General features: G+C 43.2%; 1 protein-coding gene across 16 annotated transcripts in view; it reads left to right on the top strand.

Moving 5' to 3' along the window:
* Nucleotides 1–21,209, top strand: part of ANKS1B (ankyrin repeat and sterile alpha motif domain containing 1B) — a 754,695-nt gene that overhangs the window by 469,509 nt on the left and 263,977 nt on the right. For all 16 annotated transcript variants that reach the window (XM_077807668.1, XM_077807665.1, XM_077807666.1 and 13 more), the window contains one exon: nucleotides 7,995–8,093. In XM_077807668.1, the coding sequence (XP_077663794.1) occupies nucleotides 7,995–8,093 (99 nt within the window). The remainder of the gene's footprint in view (nucleotides 1–7,994; nucleotides 8,094–21,209) is intronic.

Below are 21,209 nucleotides of genomic sequence, written 5' to 3' on the forward strand. Positions count from 1 at the left end.
CCTCCACATAACCCTTCTTTCTCTAGAGACAAGGGTCACAATGCACTGAGCCATTTTCATCATAAGCCAGCGAGGGAGGTGAGGAGAAGTTATCCTTCCTTGCACAGTCTCTGTTGTCTCCCAGTCTCAGTGATTAATCAGGGGACAAAGGTTGGGGGGGAGCCCGGGCCCACCCTCTACTCTGGGCTCCAGCCCAGGGACCCTAATAGTATCAGCTATGGTAGCTGACCTTTTAGAAACATGACATGTACAATTCCCTAGGCTACTTCCCCCACAACAGCCCTCACTTCCTCAAGCTCCACTCCACCCTTACCTCAGGGCTTCCTTCCTTGTGCCTGATATGGTGTTTACTACTCAGCCTCTCCAACAGCGCAACTTCCTCCCACAGCTCCTGACATGCATACCCACCTGACTAACTGGGAGGCTTTTAACCAGTTTCAGCCAGCCCCTGATTGGCTTCAGGTGTCCCAATCAACCTAGCATTCTCCCTGCCTTCTGGAAAGTTCTTAATTGGCCCCAGGCATCTTAACTGACCTGGAGCACCTGCCATTTCACTTATCCTGGTACCAAGGATTTGTTTAGCCTGGAGCTAATATATCTATCTCCCACTACTTTTCTATAGCCATCTGGCCTTGCCCCGTCACAATATATATATATACTGAGAGAGACATATTAGTTTAGCATAAGGACTGTTGTCCTTTTGTGTCCCTTTTCCCCCTCAGAGGAACTTAAACACTGTGAGGGCATGCCCAGTTCTGATTTTAAGCACTGCCTTTCATGCCAGAAGGTAATACTGGTGAATGATTGACACTCCCAATGTGTCCGTTGCCTTGTGGAGTCACATGTTTCCCAAAAGTGTAACTTCTGCCTGGCATTAAAATCGAGAGTCAGAAAGAACTGGAAATTTAAGCTTTGTCTACTGATGACTGAGAGTTTGTGCTGACCGGCTTCTGACCCCAGCCATGGGACGCACCCCAGCCGTGGGACCCACCCCATACAACAGTCTCTGAGCAAGTCAATCGCCTCAGCTTCCTCAGTGCAGCACTCCCCTAGAGCTTCAAAGAAGAAATCTCTGAAATCTTCTCAAAAGGACTCTCGGAGGTAAGCTTCAAGTTCTCTAGGGAGAGAATCTTCTTAAAGAGACAGTCTCCAGTTCAGATGACCATTTTGGCACCTCCCGATCTTCCACTATGTACTCACAAAGCTGCAGGTTCCTCAGATACTGTGAGCACCAGCAAGCCCAAGGATTCTAAGGGTCCTGGCTCTGGAATATCGAGCAGCAGTCTGGTACTGCGAGATTAGCAATCCCAAACCAGAAGGCACAACCAAGTTCTGTGTGGATTTCAGGGGCTTGAATGTGGCCACAGAATTTTGCACTTATCCCAGGTCCCAAGTTGACAAACTGTTTACCAGCATGGAAAAGCAAGGTATGTTACAACACTGGATTTGACGAAAGGATATTGGCAAATACCCTTTTCAGCTGACTCCTGGGGAAAAAACAGCTTTTTCCACCTTTTTAGGGCTGTTCCATTTTATAACCATGCTCTTTGGGTTAAAAGGGACACCAGCCACCTTTCAGCTTCTTATGGACCATGTGCTTCTTCACCCCAGGCAATTTGCAGCTGCCTATCTGGATAATGTGGTAATCTTCAGTGAAGACTGGCAATCACATGTGGGGCATACAATGTCTGTACTGCATTCACTGAAGGAGGCTGGAGTCATGGCAAACTTGAAGAAATTTAAATTTGGCATCCAGGAGACCTTGGCTATCTGGTAGGGATTTTCATCAGTTTATTCCCCATTTTGCGACATTAGCCACACCATTGACAGATCTTATCAAGACGTCGGTACCGAAAACAGTATTGTGGACCCAGGAATGTTGAGCTATTTTTTTAAAAAAAGACATTTTGTGTCCGTACCTGGTGCTCCAATGTCCAATACCTTTTATTTTACACACCATAGACTTTGGAACAATACTGTCTTAGAACTTTCAAGGGACAGAACATCCAATCCTGTACTTAAGTAGGAAGCTCCAACAATGCAAGACCAAGTATTCCACCATAAAAAGAGAATGCTTGGCCATACACTGGGCAGTAGTGGCACTATGCTATTACCTCTTGGGAGCCCCATTTGAACTATTCATGGACCACACTCCCTTGAAGTAGATACAGGAGATGAAAAATACCAACTCACGGATTACACAGTGGTAGCTGGCACTTCAACCTTATGTCTTTAAATGATGGTATCATCCAGGAGTCCAACATGCGATCACAGATTTTTTTTTCCCAAACAGGAGTGTGATAAATGAGAGTGGATAGCTCCCTTTTGGGGACACCAAGCCAGCCAGTTAGCTACAAAATCCCTGTTAGTAGCTGTTCTTTACTTGCTTTACCTGTAAAGGGGTAACAAGCCCCCAGGTAAAAGGAAAGGAGTGGGTACCTGACCAAAAGAGCCAACGGCAGGGCTTGATCTTTTTAACACTGGGAAAAAACTTCCCTTTGTCTGTCTGTTGTGGTTCTCTGGAGAGTGGAGACACAGAGCAGCAATGCTGTAAGCAGCTTTAAGCCAGGTATGGTCACAGATCATCAATTCATACCTCTAACCTACTTATCTGAAGCCTCAGATATGTAAGTAAATTAGGGAATGTCTAGAAAGATGCGATTAGGGTTATTTCTTTTATTTCTTATTGGCTTGTGGACTCCTCTGTGCTAACCCCAGATGCTTTTGTTTGCTTGTAACCTTTAAGCTGAACCTCAAGAGAGCGATCTTGATGCTTAATTTTTGTAATTGTTTCTTTTAAGATCTAGAAAAAAGCCTAAGTTCCAAATGTATTTCCTTTCTTTTGGAGTTGAATAAAATTTACCTTTTTAAAGAACAGGATTGGATTTTTGTGTCCCTAAGAGGTTTGTGTATGTTGTTTAATTAGCTGGTGGCAAAGGCTGATTTCCTTTGGGTCTTTTTCCAGCTCTCCCCGGGAAGGTAGGTGCAGGTACCCCACAGGAAGGAATTCCCAAGTGTTTCTTCCTGGGTTCTAAAAAGAAGCGGGGGGCAGCTACTAACTACACCAGGGGTTCTCAAACTTCATTGCACCACAACCCCCTTCTAACAACAAAAATCACTACACAACCCCAGGAGGGGGGGATGGAAGCCTGAGCCTGCCTGAGCCCTGCTACCCTAGGTGGGGGAGGGCCAAGGCTAGAACCCCACTACCCCAGGTGTGGGGCCCAAAGCCAAAGACCAATGCCTTCAGCTGTAGGCAGGGGACCTGTAACCTGAGCACCTTTGCCCAGGTCTGAAGTTGTCAGGCTTCAGCCCTAGGAGGTGGGGCTTGGGTTTCTGCCTCGGGCCCCAGTAAATCTATGCCAGCCCTGGTGACCCCGATAAAACGGGGTCTTGACCCACAGTTTGAGAACCACTGTACTACACCCTGCCCAAAGAAGCAGCAAGCTGAGAGGAAAAGAGCAGTGAAGGTGCGTCCTCCAAACTTTTCTAGAGAGGAGTCTCTAGATCAGCCGTTTTGGAAACCACAGAGACCTGGTCCTCCCAGGGCTAGAGAATCAGGATCACAAGAAGGGCATTTGGGACCAAAGGTAAGAGCAGGGGAAAACCTGAGTCTGGGAGTAGTGGAGGAGTTCATAGTGAGGTTCCAGGCCAGGGTCAATACCAAGGGTCAGAGTCTGAGTCAGATTTCAGGATCTGACTCAGGAGATGAAGTCCAAATCAAGCTGAGGTCAAAGCCAGGAGTCTGGAAGCAGGAATGGTTGTGGCAGCTACGGGAGATCTTCACTGTTGCCTGTTCGCTTCCTGGGATGCCCTTTGGGTTTAGGTAGGGTGGGGAGCCAACCAAGAGCAATGAGGCTGCTGCCTGTCAGACCTCTTGAGACAGGATTTCCCATAGTCTGTCTCCACACCGGGTCATGGGCAATGGAGAGTAAGCTGGTTATGGCTGCCATTGAGTGGCAGCATGGAGACATCTGCTGCCTGGCAGCTGTGTAAGCCTGGGTTCTAGACCTGCTGAGCCTTTTATTGAGAGTGTAGCAACAATTAATCAGGGCCCTGCTGGCCTAAATGAAAGAAGCTGCCTGGCCTTAGCAGGTCAGTTGCAGGCTGGGGCCAGAGGGGCAAAGGAACTTGAATGATAACCAGAGTTTGTTTGGCTGCATTTTACATAGTTGGGTATTCAGGAAGAGAGAGGACCTAAGAACCTTAACCCTGAGATAAGGGTTCATTCAGACTTTGTGAATGAGTTCATTCAGACTTTGTGATTTGCTGGAGGGTCAAGCCACTAAAGACCCACCAAAGCCAGTTGGTAGCCTACAGGGGGCATCAGAGGGAGAAAAGGACTGTGAGCATTTAAGAGGTGAGTGCCCTGTTACAAGATCATCCCAAATGAATGCAAGTAAAATATTTATACTACACTGTCATGCCATTTGTTTATTACTTATTTACAGAAACTATTTTAGAATTTGAAGGGGGAATTAATATGATTTTTCATACCTCTCCTTTTGAAAAGCCAGATTCTCCATCACTGACCATATTTAAATCAGGATCGGATGCTTTTCTAAAAGTTGAGCTTCAGGAATTTTGGGGAGAAAGTTTGATGGCCTGTGTTATGCTAGATAATAACAATAGTCCCTTCTGGCCTTGGAATCTCTGTACAGAATTGCTATCCAGAATTCATATGCAAGACCTCCCCTTTGTCTTCAAATTCTGATCTGTTATACCTGGGTAATTCCACTGAAGACAATTGGGTTGCACAGGTGTAATTAAGGCATAATCTGAGGCTAGACATGGGACTGCCAAAAATCAGCATTTCAAACCTGATTAGACAGAAAAGCAACCTCATAGGAAAGGCTGTTCTCATAAGATTTCCAGCCCAGGTGCTGATTTAATGTGAATATCCAAGCCTTATGAGGTTCATCCATCACTAATAATGCATATTCAGTGTGTTCATAGAAATACTACACTAAGTCATGAGTAAGTAATGTGTTTGCTTTATTGATGTGTTAGCAGCTTTGCTTGAAACAAGTACTTCCTTCCAACACTGATTCACATGCAAAAAGTGTTTGTTGAAGGAAAACTCAGCATAATATGAAAAATATTTGATAACTACTTAAATTGCAGGGGACTGTAAATAACTAATTTTACAAGTCTTACAATGTAATGTAAAAGAATAATTATCAAACAGGAAATTGCCATCTTGATAGTTTGATGCAGATTAGGCCTGAAGGAAAAAGTGCACTGTTTGAAAGTTTATTGTAAAGTGAGTTTTATGTTTTTAATCTTTGGATGGTTTATTAGCAGTGTTTTATCTTAACTGTTAAATTAACTGAAGAAATATTTTTAAAATGAGTAGACTTTAACTTACAAAAGCTTTAAAGCATGCTGGGCCAGATCCTTAGCTGGTGTAGATCACCATAGTTCTATTAAAGTCAATCACAAGGAAATACATTAAAGGGAATGAGGTTATATTAATGTAGAACTGGAATAAGAGAGATCTAAATCTGGCCCACTACAAGCAGTCTTCGCAGATGTTTCCTACTTCAATTCAAAGCTGAAAGAATTTGCTAAGGACTATAGAACAGACTTAAGAAACCTACAGCATCAAAGCCTTTGGTGTTTTCATTAAAGGTGGAGCAAATAACAATACCAATAGTTAAGGTTGCCCTCAAGTGATTGCATATGTCTATTCCAGTGTAGATGTGTGCACGTCTTGTGCACAGTTGTCGGATCGCTTTTTCCAAGTAGTACCCACTGGAGCAGCTTGAGCACCCTCTGTTGCCACACACCTCTGCATGCTAGTATAAGGACAGAGCCGCCTTGATACCCCTCAGTTCCTTCTTACAGCCAGTGATGGTTGTTGGAGCACTTCCAGTCCTCTATCGCAAGTTTATTTTCCTCACACTTGTATATAGTCTTTTTGTCGTTTAGTAGTTAGTTAGATATAGAGTATAGTCAGTGTTAGTGATAGGTTTCAGTTTTTAAGTGCTTTTTGGACCAAATTTGATTCTTGGTGCCAAGACTAGGAGCGGAGCCATGCCTCACTCTCAGGGTTTCAAGTCCTGCTGGTTGTGTGTCAGACCTATGCCGATCAGTGACCCACACTCTAGCTGCCTAAAATGTTTGGGGGAGTCCCACATCAGTGACAAGTGTCACATTTATCGAGGGTTTAAACCTTGCTCTAAAGAACATAGAGCAGTGAGACTTAAGTGTCCCCTTATGGAGGTGGCACTTTGCCCTCTATCAGAGCAATTTGGTTCAGAGCATACTCTGAGTGCGGCACCATCAATACTGAGTGCACCTCCTGAGATGTCTTCAGCACCTAATTTGGTGTCCCCAGTACTAAAGAATAGATACAAATCTTCTAAGCACCTGGTACCTTTGGTACAAAGGACGTCTAGAGGCAAGGTTTCTGGGAGGGACTCTGAGGGGAAGTTTTCCCCCAGAGAATTGCTCTGCTACAAAGTGGGGGTTCATTGACTCTGGAACCTGTGTAGGGTCTGTTGAGGTCAACCCCTGAAGTTGCTGTATGCCAGACTCATGACCCAATTCCAGTACAGAAAATTGCGGAGGTATATGTTGCTGCCAGAGAATTGTTTAACCTTTTGGTACCAGCATTCTTGGTGGTGCAGGAAGGCTTTCAGTTGGTACCAGCTACTGTAATTTCTACACCAGCTCCACAACAGCATACAGTACCAATGCCACTTTCAGTACCTGAAAGCCTGGAACATTCCACGGGCAAGCCACTGTTAATATCCCCTGGGTTTGGCTCACCTATCTCCTGTCCACATGGGTTCTGCTCCACTGTTATCAGAGTGATCTTTGTCAGTTTCTGAAGTGGGGTCTTTTGTGTCCCATACAGAAGGGAAGCTTACCCTCCATCAGAGTCTTGAGGTCCCTGGCTGTCACAGCAGCCTTGGGGTCCCTGGATGTCACAGCAGTTCTATGTACTGTGTTATACAGGAGGTCAGACTAATGATCACACTGGTTCTTTCTAGCCTTGGAATCTGTATACTATGTATGCCAAGTTTAATTCACTTTTGGGAGTTGAGGGTGCTCTTCAGGCATGTAGATGAGTGGCCTCTTGGCTCCTGGTGGTGGCCACCAGGTAGGCCTGCACGCAGCCCCTCACCTCAATTTGCCTTCTTGGATCCCCAAATAAATGCCACAAGTGGTTTTTCCAGTCCGGTCACAATAACCCTACTTAGAGTCTGATTTATTAACTTTAAGTTCAAAACTAAACTCAAAGGTCTTCCCTCCTTCCTTCAGCTGGGTACAGCTCTAACTCCCCTGTTCTGGTCAGAATCCTCCTCACTTAGCAGGCTATTCCAAACCCTTCCTAGCTGGAGCAATTTCCCTGGTCTCAGGGTCTTCCCTACATTCTCTGAAGTCTCAGTACAACCTCTTGAGTTTCCCACTTGCTGCAATCACCTTTTGCTCTTTATAAGAAATTGCCTGACTCAGATGGAGCTCATTCTGTGATCAGGGTTTGCTTTGCCCCAGCCTCTCCAGTCCAACAGCAAGCCACCCTGTTACAAGGAATTTTACTAACATATTACTAAATAATTCTATCTAACTGCTTCCACTGTGTTGATCTTATTGTATGTGATGTTTTTTCTGACTTGAGGAAGAAAGGATATCGTGTATGGGGCAGGGAGAAGAGAAACAGATGAGGCACTGTATTCATATAGTTAAATTTTATAATTACATCCCTGTCCTCAATCAAATGACAGGAGGGGGTAGAGGAGAAAGATTCACTTATGGGATTTGTTTTTAGTGGGAACTGTAGTTTCTCCATTGGCAGTTCGGCCAGCGCACTAGTAAGTGTCAATGAGTTCAAGGTCCTTTCACATTTTATAGACCTGGAAATCAATGCAATCATCAGTAATTTATTATTCTTGTCATACTGTATGTTAAATAAAGTTATTTTCTTTTGAACACAGTTTAAGGGTTTGTTTCAGGATTGTTTCAGATTTGAATATCTCCTTTTTTAGGGAAGCAATGTAATGGAAGATCAGGATCTGTTGGAAATAGGAATTCTTAACTCTGGACACAGGCAAAGAATTCTACAGGCAATCCAGCTCCTTCCAAAGGTACAGTTTCTTTTATTATCTGGATACCAGTAGTATCACCAAGAGCTTTTAATTCTTAAATACCATTTTTATATAGAAATGTGGACATTGTGAGCCTAATTCTCCACTGCCTTGTGCTTTTCCTAGTCAATTACACCATGCAAAGTGGGTGTAAAATACTACCATTCTGGATTGGTAGTGACTTACGTCCACTTTGCACAGATGTAAATGACTACACAAGTGCAGAGCAGAGGACAATCAGGTCCCATATTCATGGTGCTAATTATTTTAGAAATGATTATAGAAATGTTTGGTTTTTCAATATGTTAGCACATAAAGCCAACAACAAATGAAGTGGGGCTAGGGATGTATTTTAGGACGGCTTTTGCATATAAATTGTTGCATCACCTCCATAAATAAATTTCTGTATAAATCCCAGAGGAATTTTTCTTAATATAGAGGTAAGATTGGAAATACCATTAAGTAACCCTAGAGACTCAAGATATTCCATTATGGATGCAATGCACATCTTTCATATGTGAATTGGAGACTATCAGCAGTTGCTATATTTTATTTGTTTGTCCTGTTGAGTATATGAATTCTGCTCTTCAGATGTGTGATCCTGTAACTTGTACCCATTTTTCCAGTGCACTTAGGGTGTAGGATGGTGTTCATTGCAGATTGAGAATGTGTCAAGCATGCTAAGAGACTACGATTGTATCTTTGGGATTTAAACTACATGCTAGATAGAACACCAAAATTTGCCAGTGGGTAGTTCACAGCTGATTGCTAATACCTGCTTCTTGCTAGCTTTGCCTTGTGCAGAAACCTGAGAAGATGGACTGGGCATATTGTGACCCTGAAGGTTGTCACATGGTTTTGGAAGCCATCTAAGGGAATCATGCTAGGCCAAGTTGTATTCTGCCTGAGGCCAAGCAGGGCCCTCATGCATATTGGCTCTGTAGAAGATAGAGCAGGAACAAAGCCCATTGTAAGGTGTATGTGTTTGTGGATAGCATGTACAGAACGATCAAGGTAAAGATGGAGCTCTGTATCCAGTCTCTGACCCCTACAGGGAATGTGTGCAGAGCAAATAAAAGATTTTTCCCGTCTGTACAGTGAAGATGAATTAGGTGAAATAGGCTTTCTGGTGCATGGATGGATAAGGAAAGATGTGGTCTTGGGGCCACTTGTGAAGAATAAGATGATCTGGCCTGTACTGAGAAGATGGACTTGAAGAGTGAGCTTCTGGTGCATCCTTGTATGTAGACGGTCACAGTCTATATGTAGTTCAGCATGATTAAAGATAGTGATATGTATTCCATGGACTGTATTGGGAATATAGATGGAGGTAAGAAGGACTAGGAAATAGATTAGTTTATAGGCAGAGGGTAGGTTAAGGTGCTGAATTAAGTTTGGTGTTTAAATTTTAACTGTGAATTTCTTGAGTTTCTGGCTTTTTTTTTTTTTAGCTGTAACATTATGTTAACATCATTTTTTTACTTTTATTGTTAGCTCTGTACCATTGAAATAGTTTGTCTGTATGTTTCCTTTTTTTATTTTTTTTTAGTGGACGGGCATGCTTTTTCTTCATCTAACTCAAAAGCTAGTAACAGGATTTTGTAATATTATATGTTAGTGAGATCTGCACTTAATAAATGGGATTCATGAAGACTACAAGTTCTGAAGGCTAGGCTAGAAACAGTATACAAGACATGCCAAAATTAATTCCCGCTCTCCTGGTTATTTTTATTATTCAGCCCTAGACGTACATGAAGTTCCTATGCTAAATCCCATCATCTGTTCCATATTTGCAAAACAAATTTGACAAAAAATCCACAACTTGCACAAATACAGAAAATTATAAACGTCCGTTTCTAATTGTGCTTACTGTATGTGGAGCTAGAGACTCAAAGATTCTGCCACACATATTCCTATTGAGTAGTTACCTTACTTTAGAAGTAGGGACTCCTTGAGGCATGAGGTACTACTCAGTATGAGTAAGGATGGCAGAGTCAAGCTCTAAATGAACTCTCAAAACCAGCTGTTTCTGAGAACAAATGAGTCATGCAATTTCCTGGTAGAATCCACATTCTGTAAATCTGAGATAGTTAAATACCTTTGAATGACTGGAATCAGTGCTGTATAACAGTCAGAGGGTGTTTAGAGGTTGCTAGCTGCAGCAAAAAATAGTCCAAAAAGATCACGTTCTTAATGCATCTTTAATGCAGAAATATTATACCAAAATGAAGGAGGATGGAAGCAAAAGCTGTGCATCACAACTCTTTATTTAAATGACTTGGCAACACAAGAGAGCTTACACAGAAACAGTACATCATTTTCTATTCAAAACCCAGGTTATTTTAAGGCAGAGCTGCAAAGGAAGCTATATGACCCATAAATCAGTATTATAACAACTATTATCTAATAGAGCTCATCCTGGTTATATTCTCAATAGCACACTGCAAATTTTGAAAATCCTTTCACATCCTGCAGGGAAACATACAGCACTAGCATATTTGTTAAACTGTTCATGAGTCCAGCCCTATCATATTTTCAAGATAAGTATATACATTTTAAAGTGTGTTAAAATACCCAAACATGTAAGAACAGTAGGACAATGTAACAGACTGCCTAAGAAGGCTGTGGAAGCTCCTTCACTTGAGGTTTTCAAAAGGAGGCTGGATAGCCATCTGTCGTGGATGGTTTAGACCCAAAAAATCCTGCATCTTGGCAGGGATTTATCCTAGATGACCCTTTTGCAGTCTCTTCTAACCCTATGGTTCTATGAGTGATGATAGATAAAAAGCTTTTAATTTAATTTGCTTTTAAAGCTTCCCTACTTCCATTCACAATTCTTTTAAAACTTCCAGGAGTTCTTGTGAGACTTTTTTGTATTTCTCCTCCTGTGATTTGTCTATAACTAGAACACCGAAGGAAGGAGAAGTGCTTTTATTTGAGAAACTCTTATGTCTTGACACTACTTCAAACCCACCTTCTTGCATCCGAAACTGCCGGATAAGCTTAGAGAGTAAAATAACAAGTGACAAATCTAATGTTAGACTTTCATAGAATCATAGAATATTAGGGTTGGAAGGGACCTCAGGAGGTCATCTAGTCCAACCCCCTGCTCAAAAGCAGGACCAATCCCCAATTAAATCATCCCAGCCAGGGCTTTGTCAAGCCTGACCTTAAAAACTTCTAAGGAAGGAGATTCCACCACCTCCCTAGGCAACGCATTCCAGTGTTTCACCACCCTCCTAGTGAAAAAGTTTTTCCTAATATCCAACCTAAACCTCCCCCACTGCAACTTGAGACCATTACTCCTTGTCCTGTCATCTTCTACCACTGAGAATAGTCTAGAACCATCCTCTCTGGAACCACCTCTCAGGTAGTTGAAAGCAGCTATCAAATCCCCCCTCATTCTTCTCTTCTGCAGACTAAACAATCCCAGTTCCCTCAGCCTCTCCTCAAAAGTCATGTGTTCCAGACCCCTAATAATTTTTGTTGCCCTTCGCTGGACTCCTTCCAATTTATCCACATCCTTCTTGTAGTGTGGGGCCCAAAACTGGACACAGTACTCCAGATGAGGCCTCACCAATGTCGAATAGAGGGGGATGATCACGTCCCTCGATCTGCTCGCTATGCCCCTACTTATACATCCCAAAATGCCATTGGCCTTCTTGGCAACAAGGGCACACTGCTGACTCATATCCAGCTTCTCGTCCACTGTTACCCCTAGGTCCTTTTCCGCAGAACTGCTACCTAGCCATTCGGTCCCTAGTCTGTAGCTGTGCATTGGGTTCTTCCGTCCTAAGTGCAGGACCCTGCACTTATCCTTATTGAACCTCATCAGATTTCTTTTGGCCCAATCCTCCAATTTGTCTAGGTCCCTCTGTATCCTATCCCTGCCCTCCAGCGTATCTACCACTCCTCCCAGTTTAGTATCATCCGCAAATTTGCTGAGAGTGCAATCCACACCATCCTGCAGATCATTTATGAAGATATTGAACAAAACCGGCCCCAGGACTGACCCCTGGGGCACTCCACTTGACACCGGCTGCCAACTAGAATATGTTAAATATAAAAGTATTAAAGTATAAAAGTATAAAATATAAGTAAAATATGTTATTGTTTTTCCCTTAGTAATGATTTATCTGAGGAGAAATTGGTTGAGAGACCAGAGTATAGTATAGCTATAACAGATAAACATAGTTGGAATCATCCAATCAGATTACTGCTTTCATAATGACAGGTTTCAGAGTAACAGCCGTGTTAGTCTGTATTTGCAAAAAGAAAAGGAGTACTTGTGGCACCTTAGAGACTAACCAATTTATTTGAGCATGAGCTTTCGTGAGCCACAGCTCACTTCATCAGATGCATACCGTGGAAACTGCAGCAGACTTTATATATACACAGAGAATATGAAACAATACCTCCTCCCACCCCACTGTCCTGCTGGTAATAGCTTATCTAAAGTAATCGTCAGGTTAGGCCATTTCCAGCACAAATCCAGGTTTTCTCACCCTCCACCCCCCCACACAAATTCACTCTCCTGCTGGTGATAGCCCATCCAAAGTGACAACTCTTTACACAATGTGCATGATAATGAAGTTAGGCCATTTCCTGCACAAATCCAGGTTCTCTCACTCCCTCACCCCCCTCCAAAAACCACCCCCATACACACACAAACTCACTCTCCTGCTGGTAATAGCTCATCCAAACTGACCACTCTCCCAGTTTAAATCCACGTTAAACCAGAACATCTGGGGGGGGGTAGGAAAAAACAAGAGGAAATAGGCAAGGTAGCCTATTTCCTCTTGTTTTTTCCTACCCCCCCCCCCCGATGTTCTGGTTTAACTCGGGGGGGGGGGGTAGGAAAAAACAAGAGGAAATAGGCTACCTTGCCTATTTCCTCTTGTTTTTTCCTACCCCCCCCCAGATGTTCTGGTTTAACGTGGATTTAAACTGGGAGAGTGGTCAGTTTGGATGAGCTATTACCAGCAGGAGAGTGAGTTTGTGTGTGTATGGGGGTGGTTTTTGGAGGGGGGTGAGGGAGTGAGAGAACCTGGATTTGTGCAGGAAATGGCCTAACTTCATTATCATGCACATTGTGTAAAGAGTTGTCACTTTGGATGGGCTATCACCAGCAGGAGAGTGAATTTGTGTGGGGGGGTGGAGGGTGAGAAAACCTGGATTTGTGCTGGAAATGGCCTAACCTGACGATTACTTTAGATAAGCTATTACCAGCAGGACAGTGGGGTGGGAGGAGGTATTGTTTCATATTCTCTGTGTATATATAAAGTCTGCTGCAGTTTCCACGGTATGCATCTGATGAAGTGAGCTGTGGCTCACGAAAGCTCATGCTCAAATAAATTGGTTAGTCTCTAAGGTGCCACAAGTACTCCTTTTCTTTTTGCTTTCATAATGGAGCCATTGATCACTACCCGTTGAGCCCGACAATCTAGCCAACTTTCTACCCACCTTATAGTGCGTTCATCCAGCCCGTACTTCTTTAACTTGCTGACAAGAATACTTTGAAAATGTTGATTTTTTTAAAGCTTTCCCTTACCTGATCCAACCTTCATTTTTGTGGAAATAGGATTGGAAATGCAGCAGAGAGCCAGTAGTGTAAAATGAAAACTGTCCTTTGATGCTTAGATGCTGGTTGCCTGCTGAATAATGAAACTTTTGTATTTCTGACACCAGTGAAAGATTTAGGAGCTTACCTGCTAAAGCTTATAATATTTTAGAATTAGAAAAAAAATTACTTTTTTTTTTAAAATAGACAAATTTCATTCTATACTCCCCTATACTGTATTTATACCAGTATAACAAAGTGGATTTAACCTAGAATCTTTAAAATATGTTACTGTTTTTCCCTTAGTAATGATTTATCTGAGGAGAAATTGGTTGAGAGACCAGAGTATAGTATAGCTATAACAGATAAACATAGTTGGAATCATCCAATCAGATTACTGCTTTCATAATGGCATTTTTTTATTATAGTGTTGGGTTGGAGATACTAGACCAAATTCTGGTCACTCACTGATGTATGTGTGGAGTAACTCCACTGAAGTTAATAGAGTTACTCAAGATTTATATGAGTCTAAATAAGAGCAGCATATGGCTCATTACTATTAGTTTAGGGTGAGAAGGGATTTCTGTACAAATATAACTTGTGAAATTATTGCTTTTCAATTGAAATATATCATACCTGGTCCTAGCTTGAGAGCAAATTTCTTAACAGAGTTTGACAAAATCTGGGTCATTTGTTTCTGAGTGAAGGGAAATATATTAATTAGGATGGAATAAAGGGCCCAAAGAATTAAAGGTGTTAACATAGCCCAGTCATTGTCGAACATTAAATAGTTTTAAACAGGTTTGGGGCTTGGTATACGGAGACCTTAGCCTGCTTAGCATGATGGCAAATGCACCATTAAACAGTCTTTTAAAGTTTGTTAAAGATACAGAAAAGAAAGAAAAACAGTTAAAGCATTTGAAGTGTATTAAATAAAGCTTTTATTTTAACAACATCCCTTGTTCCCTTTCCCTTTAGCTGAAGAGTTTTGAGAAAGAAAGGCCCCTTGTTAGACAGTTTCTTAGATGGTATTAAAGATGGTATCTGCTGTCCTTTCTTGGGAAAGGAGAAGTTAGTTGAGATGGTCTGGAGCTGTTGATGATGTTACAAATCAGTCCTGTTTCTTATAAAGACAAAACAAGACAATCACACACAAAAGGGGATAGAAAAGAATAGCAAAGATAGAAAATGCAGCTTCTGTCTCTGGTGTTGCAGCCTCACTGCTGGAAAAACACAAGCGCATCACATAGTCTTATCAGCCACTCTGGCAAACTTGTAGCAGCTGTTTTTGGGCATTGTTTTTAGTTGCCTCTTTAGTCATAGGCTTACAGCATCGTTGCCAGCTAAGATAGACTCTTATTACACAGAAGGCAAAAGAAGAGAGATGAGAAAGAAAAGAAATGAGGTGGGGAAGGGAAAAGACGCACGGGAAGGAGGGGAGAAGTAGGAGATGAAGTCCCATCCCAGGTAATGTTTGGGATTTAACCGGTGCCAGTAGAGGTGGCGGTGTTATTTGGGTCCTCCTTTTTGGCCTAGTCTGGTCAAGACATTTCTCAGGATTAGGATGAAGAAGGTCCCAGAAGATAGTGGAGGTGGCAACCCTGATGATAAAGCTTGCTGCAGTGGTTATTGGCAGACAGTTGCTTCTTCCCAAAAGTCTTTTCTTTTTAAGAACTCCAAAAGGAAGTGTTGGGTGGAAGAGTCTGTCCTCTTAGTATTTTGTCCACAAATAGGCCTAATTTCTGACATACCGACTTTGGTCCATTGATTTCTGGTCTTCTATTCCTCTTGATTACCAGTCACAATTTCAACATTGTTCTTGTGTGATATTAGTAAAACCCTTTTTGTTTAAATTAATTCAGTCTTTCTATCTCCTCCTTACATCTTTTCTTAATGATCTGATATATAAAATTGTTTGTGACCATTTATGAATTTCTGCTCACTTTTTACAGTTTAGTTTACAATTAGGGTAAATTTGTAGGCCCAATTATCACAATATATTTAAAAAATAGAATTTAAGTTTTAGGGGTGGAATTTTCAAAAGCACCTAAGTGAAGAGGAAGTACAAGTCCCATTTGAAGAGGGAATTCACACAGTGCACAGGTAAAAGGAAGCGCAGACAAGTATAGAGATATAGGGGGACATCTAGTGCACAGCAGGCTACTGCGGGTAGATTAACATCCCAACTTGCTGCAAACTAAATGTCAGTGTAGAAAAGTCCTTAATGAGGCACTTTTGAAAATTTTACCCTTAGGCAAGAATGGACTTGTCCAGATCCTTGATGGTTAAAACAAGTAATTTAATATGGAGAATGAGAAGCTAATGAAAGGGTTTGAAGGAACATTTGGAGGAATGGGATAGCCATGTGATTTTTTTAACTCCATTGTTTTGGATAGAATGGAGAGAGAGATGAGAGGTTACAGCTGTCTTTTTCAGTAGTACCAGCAAGAGGCCAAGGACCAGCTGTGTCAAATTGTCCTCTTACTCTTAGAGGTGCTCCCTCCAGGTAAAGGTTTGAGGCATGTTGGTGGTACGGTGTGGGGAAGCCTGCCCTGCTACTGTCCTTACTATACTACTGTGCTTTCACGATCACTACAATCACATGGAAATGCTTTATAAATGGCCACTAAATGTTGAATCATGATAGTAGATCTGGAATTAATGTTCAAAACTGTCCGCATCAACAGCAAAGCAACAAGTTTTCTCACCATTGTCTATTCACATCACTGCTAAAAAACACACTCACATTGTATGAAAAACAAAACAAACAAAAAGAACCTCCTAGCTACAAATAAGCTGTTTGTAGTTTACTGTATTATGTACAATGGGAATGGTGTTCATAGTTATCTAATCAAATTCAGTTGCATTTTCTAACGTGTAATCCCCTTAAAAAGGCACACAATATGTCCAGAACTAAAAAACAAAAATTGCAAATAAAGTCACATAGCCTCTTAAATCAAATCTTTTATTTCCAATGTTGTGTTTGGCTATGCCTTTGCGGAAAATACTGTTCTTTTAAAAGACACCATACACACAGGATTCCTACTTTTGAGTCTTAGCTTCCTTGCGTGAGACATTTGGAACTCCCCTTATTCTCAGATTTTTTTTGTACTCCGAGGACATCTGTAGTAGGACTTGAGTCCTTTCCTGTGTTCTATTTCAATTACTATTGGCTCATTTCCCTTCAGAATCTTCTCAGAAGTTGTGCCCCAGATTTTTCCCAGTGCTGCTCCAGCTCTTTCTAGGACACTGTCTTACTTCAGGCAGTCCTCTTTATTCTGTATTGGTCTCTCTCTTCTCAGTTGTTCCAATTAATCAGCTTTCAACTGGTATTTAACCTTTTGTCTTGGATTTCCTTTGAAGCTACAGTTGTTTTTTTCTTATTGAAATCTGGGGTTTGAAGCAACTGCTCTTTTTTCTGTCCCTGTGCGTGCTCCACTTTAGGTGTCGGTGCATCCTGGCACTGCTTATCAGAGACTTTTGGTAGCAGTGCCTGGTTGGGATGCGCGTGCATAGTAGCTGCTTTGTGGTACCATTGGTGCTCACACTTCCCGACCCCTTTTCATCCTCAGCTGCAGATGGAGCTCCAACAGCAGTGTCTTAAAACGACCTAAAATGGAGAAATAGAACAATTTAGATAGCAATTAGGGTTTAGTTAGTTATAGTTAGTAGATAGTGTAGAAATGGTCTTAAGCTTCAGTTTAAAACTATTTAGACTTCAAAAAACAAACACACACACACCTCGGAGAGATCCCTCTCCTTCTTTATTTCTGTTTAATTAGGAAATTAGAAAAAGATAATGCCAGGCTTGCCTAGATTCAAAAGATGTACTTTGTGCAAGGACGCGATACCTCTTCAGACGGCCGCTCACAATGCGTCCGTTGTTTAGGGGAAGTGCACATTCCCCAGAAATGCGCCCACTCAAAGCGAGAGCGAGGAGAGACAGGGATCTTAGACTAAAAATGGTCCTAATGGAAAAATCCCTTACTCCTCCATTGGACGCTAGCAAGCCACCAGGCAGGGGGTCTCCAGGCACCTCGTCCCTGGATAGAACAAGTACCCTTTTCTCTCAGTCACCTCTTCAAGTGTGATGTTTTGGCTTTGTGCCATCTTTCTAAACAATTCTTGGAATTGTTTTGAGTCGTCCACTACTGTGGGTGGGGAGGGGGGTCATGACTGACTCATCTGGGGATGAAGAGGAGCTATGTTCTCGTGACAGGACCTGTATAGTGTCTTCCAACTCCTCTACTGTGTCCTCAGGTGCCTCAGAGGGTCCTGTGGCCATCTCCTTAGGGGGTTGTATCTGCTTTCTTTGAATCATAGAAGATTAGGGTTGGGAGAGACCTCAGGAGGTAATCTAGTCCCACCCCCTGCCCAAAGCAGGACCAACACCAACTAAATCATTCCAGCCAGGGTTTTGTCAAGCCGGGACTTAAAAACCTGTAAGAATGGAGATTCCACCACTTCCCTAGGTAACCCATTCGAGTGCTTCACCATCCGCCTAGCGAAATAGTGTTTCCTAATATCCAGCCTAGACCTCCCCCACTGCAACTTGAGACAATTGCTCCTTGGTCTGTCATCTGCCACCACTGAGAACAGTCAGGCTCCATCCTCTTTGGAACCCCCTTCAGATAATTGAAGTCTGCTATCAAATCCCCCCCTCACTCTTCTCTTCTGCAGACTAAATAAGCGCAGTTCCCTTAGCCTCTCCTCATAAGTCAAGTGCCCTAGCCCCCTAATCATTTTTGTTGCCCTCCCCTGGACACTCTCCAATTTGTCCACATCCTTTCTGTAGCAGGGGGCCCAAAACTGGATGCAGTACTACAGACGTGGCCTCACCAGTGCTGAATAGATGGGAATAATCACTTCCCCTCAAACTGCTGGCAATGCTCCTACTAATGCAGCCCAATATGCAGTTAGCCGTCTTGGCAACAAGGGCACACTGTTGACTCATATCCAGCTTCTCGTCCACTGTAATCCCCAGGTCCTTTTCTGCAGAACTGCTGCTTAGCCAGTCGGTCCCCAGCCTGTAGTAGTGCATGGGATTCTTCTGTCCTAAGTGCAGAACTCTGCACTTGTCCTTGTTGAACCTGATCAGATTTCTTTTGGCCCAATCCTCCAATTTGTCTAGGTCACTCTGGACCCTATCTCTACCCTCCAGAGTGTCTACCTCTCCCCCCAGCTTAGTATCATCCACGAACTTGCTGAGGGTGCATTCCATCCCATCATCCAGATCATTAATGAAGATGTTGAACAAAACTGGCCCCAGGACAGACCCCGGGACATTCCGCTTGATGATGGCTGCCAACTAGACATCGAACCGTTGACCACTACTCATTGAGCCTGACAATCTAGCCAGCTTTCTATCCACCTTATTGTCCGTTCATCCAATCAATACTTTTTTAACTTGCTGGCAAGAATACTGTGGGAGACCGTATCAAAAGCTTTGCTAAAGTCAAGATATATAGATATATATATAGAGAGAGAGAGAGACAGAGGAGAGTGACTCCTTTGCAGCTGTGATCTGTATGCCGACCATGGGTCCCAGTGTGCCCATTGCATCAGGAATGAAAAGCATGGGAACATCCATGGGGGTATGTCTCTGTGAGGATGGTCCCTGGCACTTGTGTGGGATGGTTGAGGTTTGATACTGGAAGGGGAGGAGTGTCTGGAGTAGAATACTCCCTCCTCCCTGTCATTCTCCTCATTGCTTGAGAAGTGCAGTATGGATGTTGAGTCCTGGTTTTTTTTTGGTGCTGGCGGTCCCAGGGAGCGGTCGGTGCTGAGATGGGAGAGCCTGGTAGAGTGATTATTAGCATGTCTGGAGCTGAGGTAATTGGTGCCAAGTAGATATGGTCAGGCACCTGCATTGGTGCCGCCCTCTTCTGAGTGGCTTTGGTCAGTGCTGATGTTGGCGGTTTAGATCTTGTGGGTCCTTGCTCCATAGGAGGCTGTACCAGGGGTAGCATTGTTGTTTTCGGTGCTATCAGCACTGTGCCCTTCCTGGGAGTGGTCAGTGCTGTGGAGAAGGAGGCTGTCTTATGCCTGCCACTCAATTCCTTGTCTTTACTGTTCATACTCCTGGTGCAGGCGGTGCCGGAGGTGCCCGGAGCATCGAACATGCTCACCCTGCAAGCCATTGGCACTGAGGGCAGTGATCTTGCTGGAGACCGTTTTCTCTTTAATGGTTCTCCCTGTGTCAGTGATGTTTCCCCTTTCCTCGATTTGTTGGAGGAAAGATTACTTGCTTTATCCAGGGTGGAGGTGCCTGGAGACTCCCTTCTGGGGGCTTGGTGACTGAGAGTCAACACCAACTGTCAATGTTCCTTCCCAACTCTGAACTCTAGGGTACAGATGTGGGGACCTGCATGAAAACCTCCTAAGCTTACTTTTACCAGCTTAGGTTAAAACTTCCCCAAGGTACAAATTAATTTTACCCTTTGCCCTTGGATTTCCACTGCCACCACCAAACTTTATCTGGGTTTACTGGGAAATGTAGTTTGGACACGTCTTTCCCCCCAAAATCCTCCCAACCCTTGCACCCCACTTCCTGGGAAAGGTTTGGTAAAAATCCTCACCAATTCGCATAGGTGACCACAGACCCAAACCCTTGGATCTTAGAACAATGAAGAAGCATTCAGTTTTCTTACGAGAAGACTTTTAATAGAAGTAAAGGAATCATCTCTGTAAAATCAGGATGGTAGATACCTTACAGGGTAATTAGATTCAAAACATAGAGAATCCCTCTAGGCAAAACCTTAAGTTACAAAAGACACACAGACAGGAATAGTCATTCTATTCAGCACAATTCTTTTCTCAGCCATTTAAAGAAATCATAATCTAACACATACCTAGCTAGATTACTTACTAAAAGTTCTAAGACTCCATTCCTGTTCTGTCCCTGGCAAAAGCGGCATACAGTCAGACACAGACCCTTTGTTTTTCTCCCTCCTCCCAGCTTTTGAAAGTATCTTGTCTCCTCATTGGTCATTTTGGTCAGGTGCCAGCGAGGTTACGTTTAGCTTCTTAACCCTTTACAGGTGAGAGGATTTTTCTTCTGGCCAGGAGGGATTTTAAAGGGGTTTACCCTTCCCTTTATTTTTATGACACCAACTATTAAAAATTCTACACCCAGCATCTACAACGAAAATAGCACTATCAGTGAAGGACACACTGATGGAACCAGCGGAAACAGTATGGCAAACACCAGCCACCATACCACCTATGAGCAAAAGAGCTGACAGAAAATGTATGTCCCTGTAACGAGGCGGTGTGGTCCTCCACCGCCCCAGACACCAGAGTGGGTGGGGCCAGAGAGCTATGAGCCCACCTCCCAGAGGGTCAGGCGCAGGACAGGAAGTAGAAAAGCATGGGGACAGAGTTCACTCGGGGCACAGCCGCTGGAGAGGCCAGATGCCTCCAGCCTAGCTCCCAGCTGGGAGACCCCAGCAACTGGCGGCGGAGCCAAAGACTGGCCCGCCCGACCAACACCTGAAGAGCTGCCATGCCCACCCGTCACCAGTTACCTGGAGGAGCTGCCAATACACGATTGGGCA

Source organism: Eretmochelys imbricata, chromosome 1 (genome assembly GCF_965152235.1).
Source record: "Eretmochelys imbricata isolate rEreImb1 chromosome 1, rEreImb1.hap1, whole genome shotgun sequence".
Lineage (NCBI taxonomy): Eukaryota > Metazoa > Chordata > Testudines > Cheloniidae > Eretmochelys > Eretmochelys imbricata.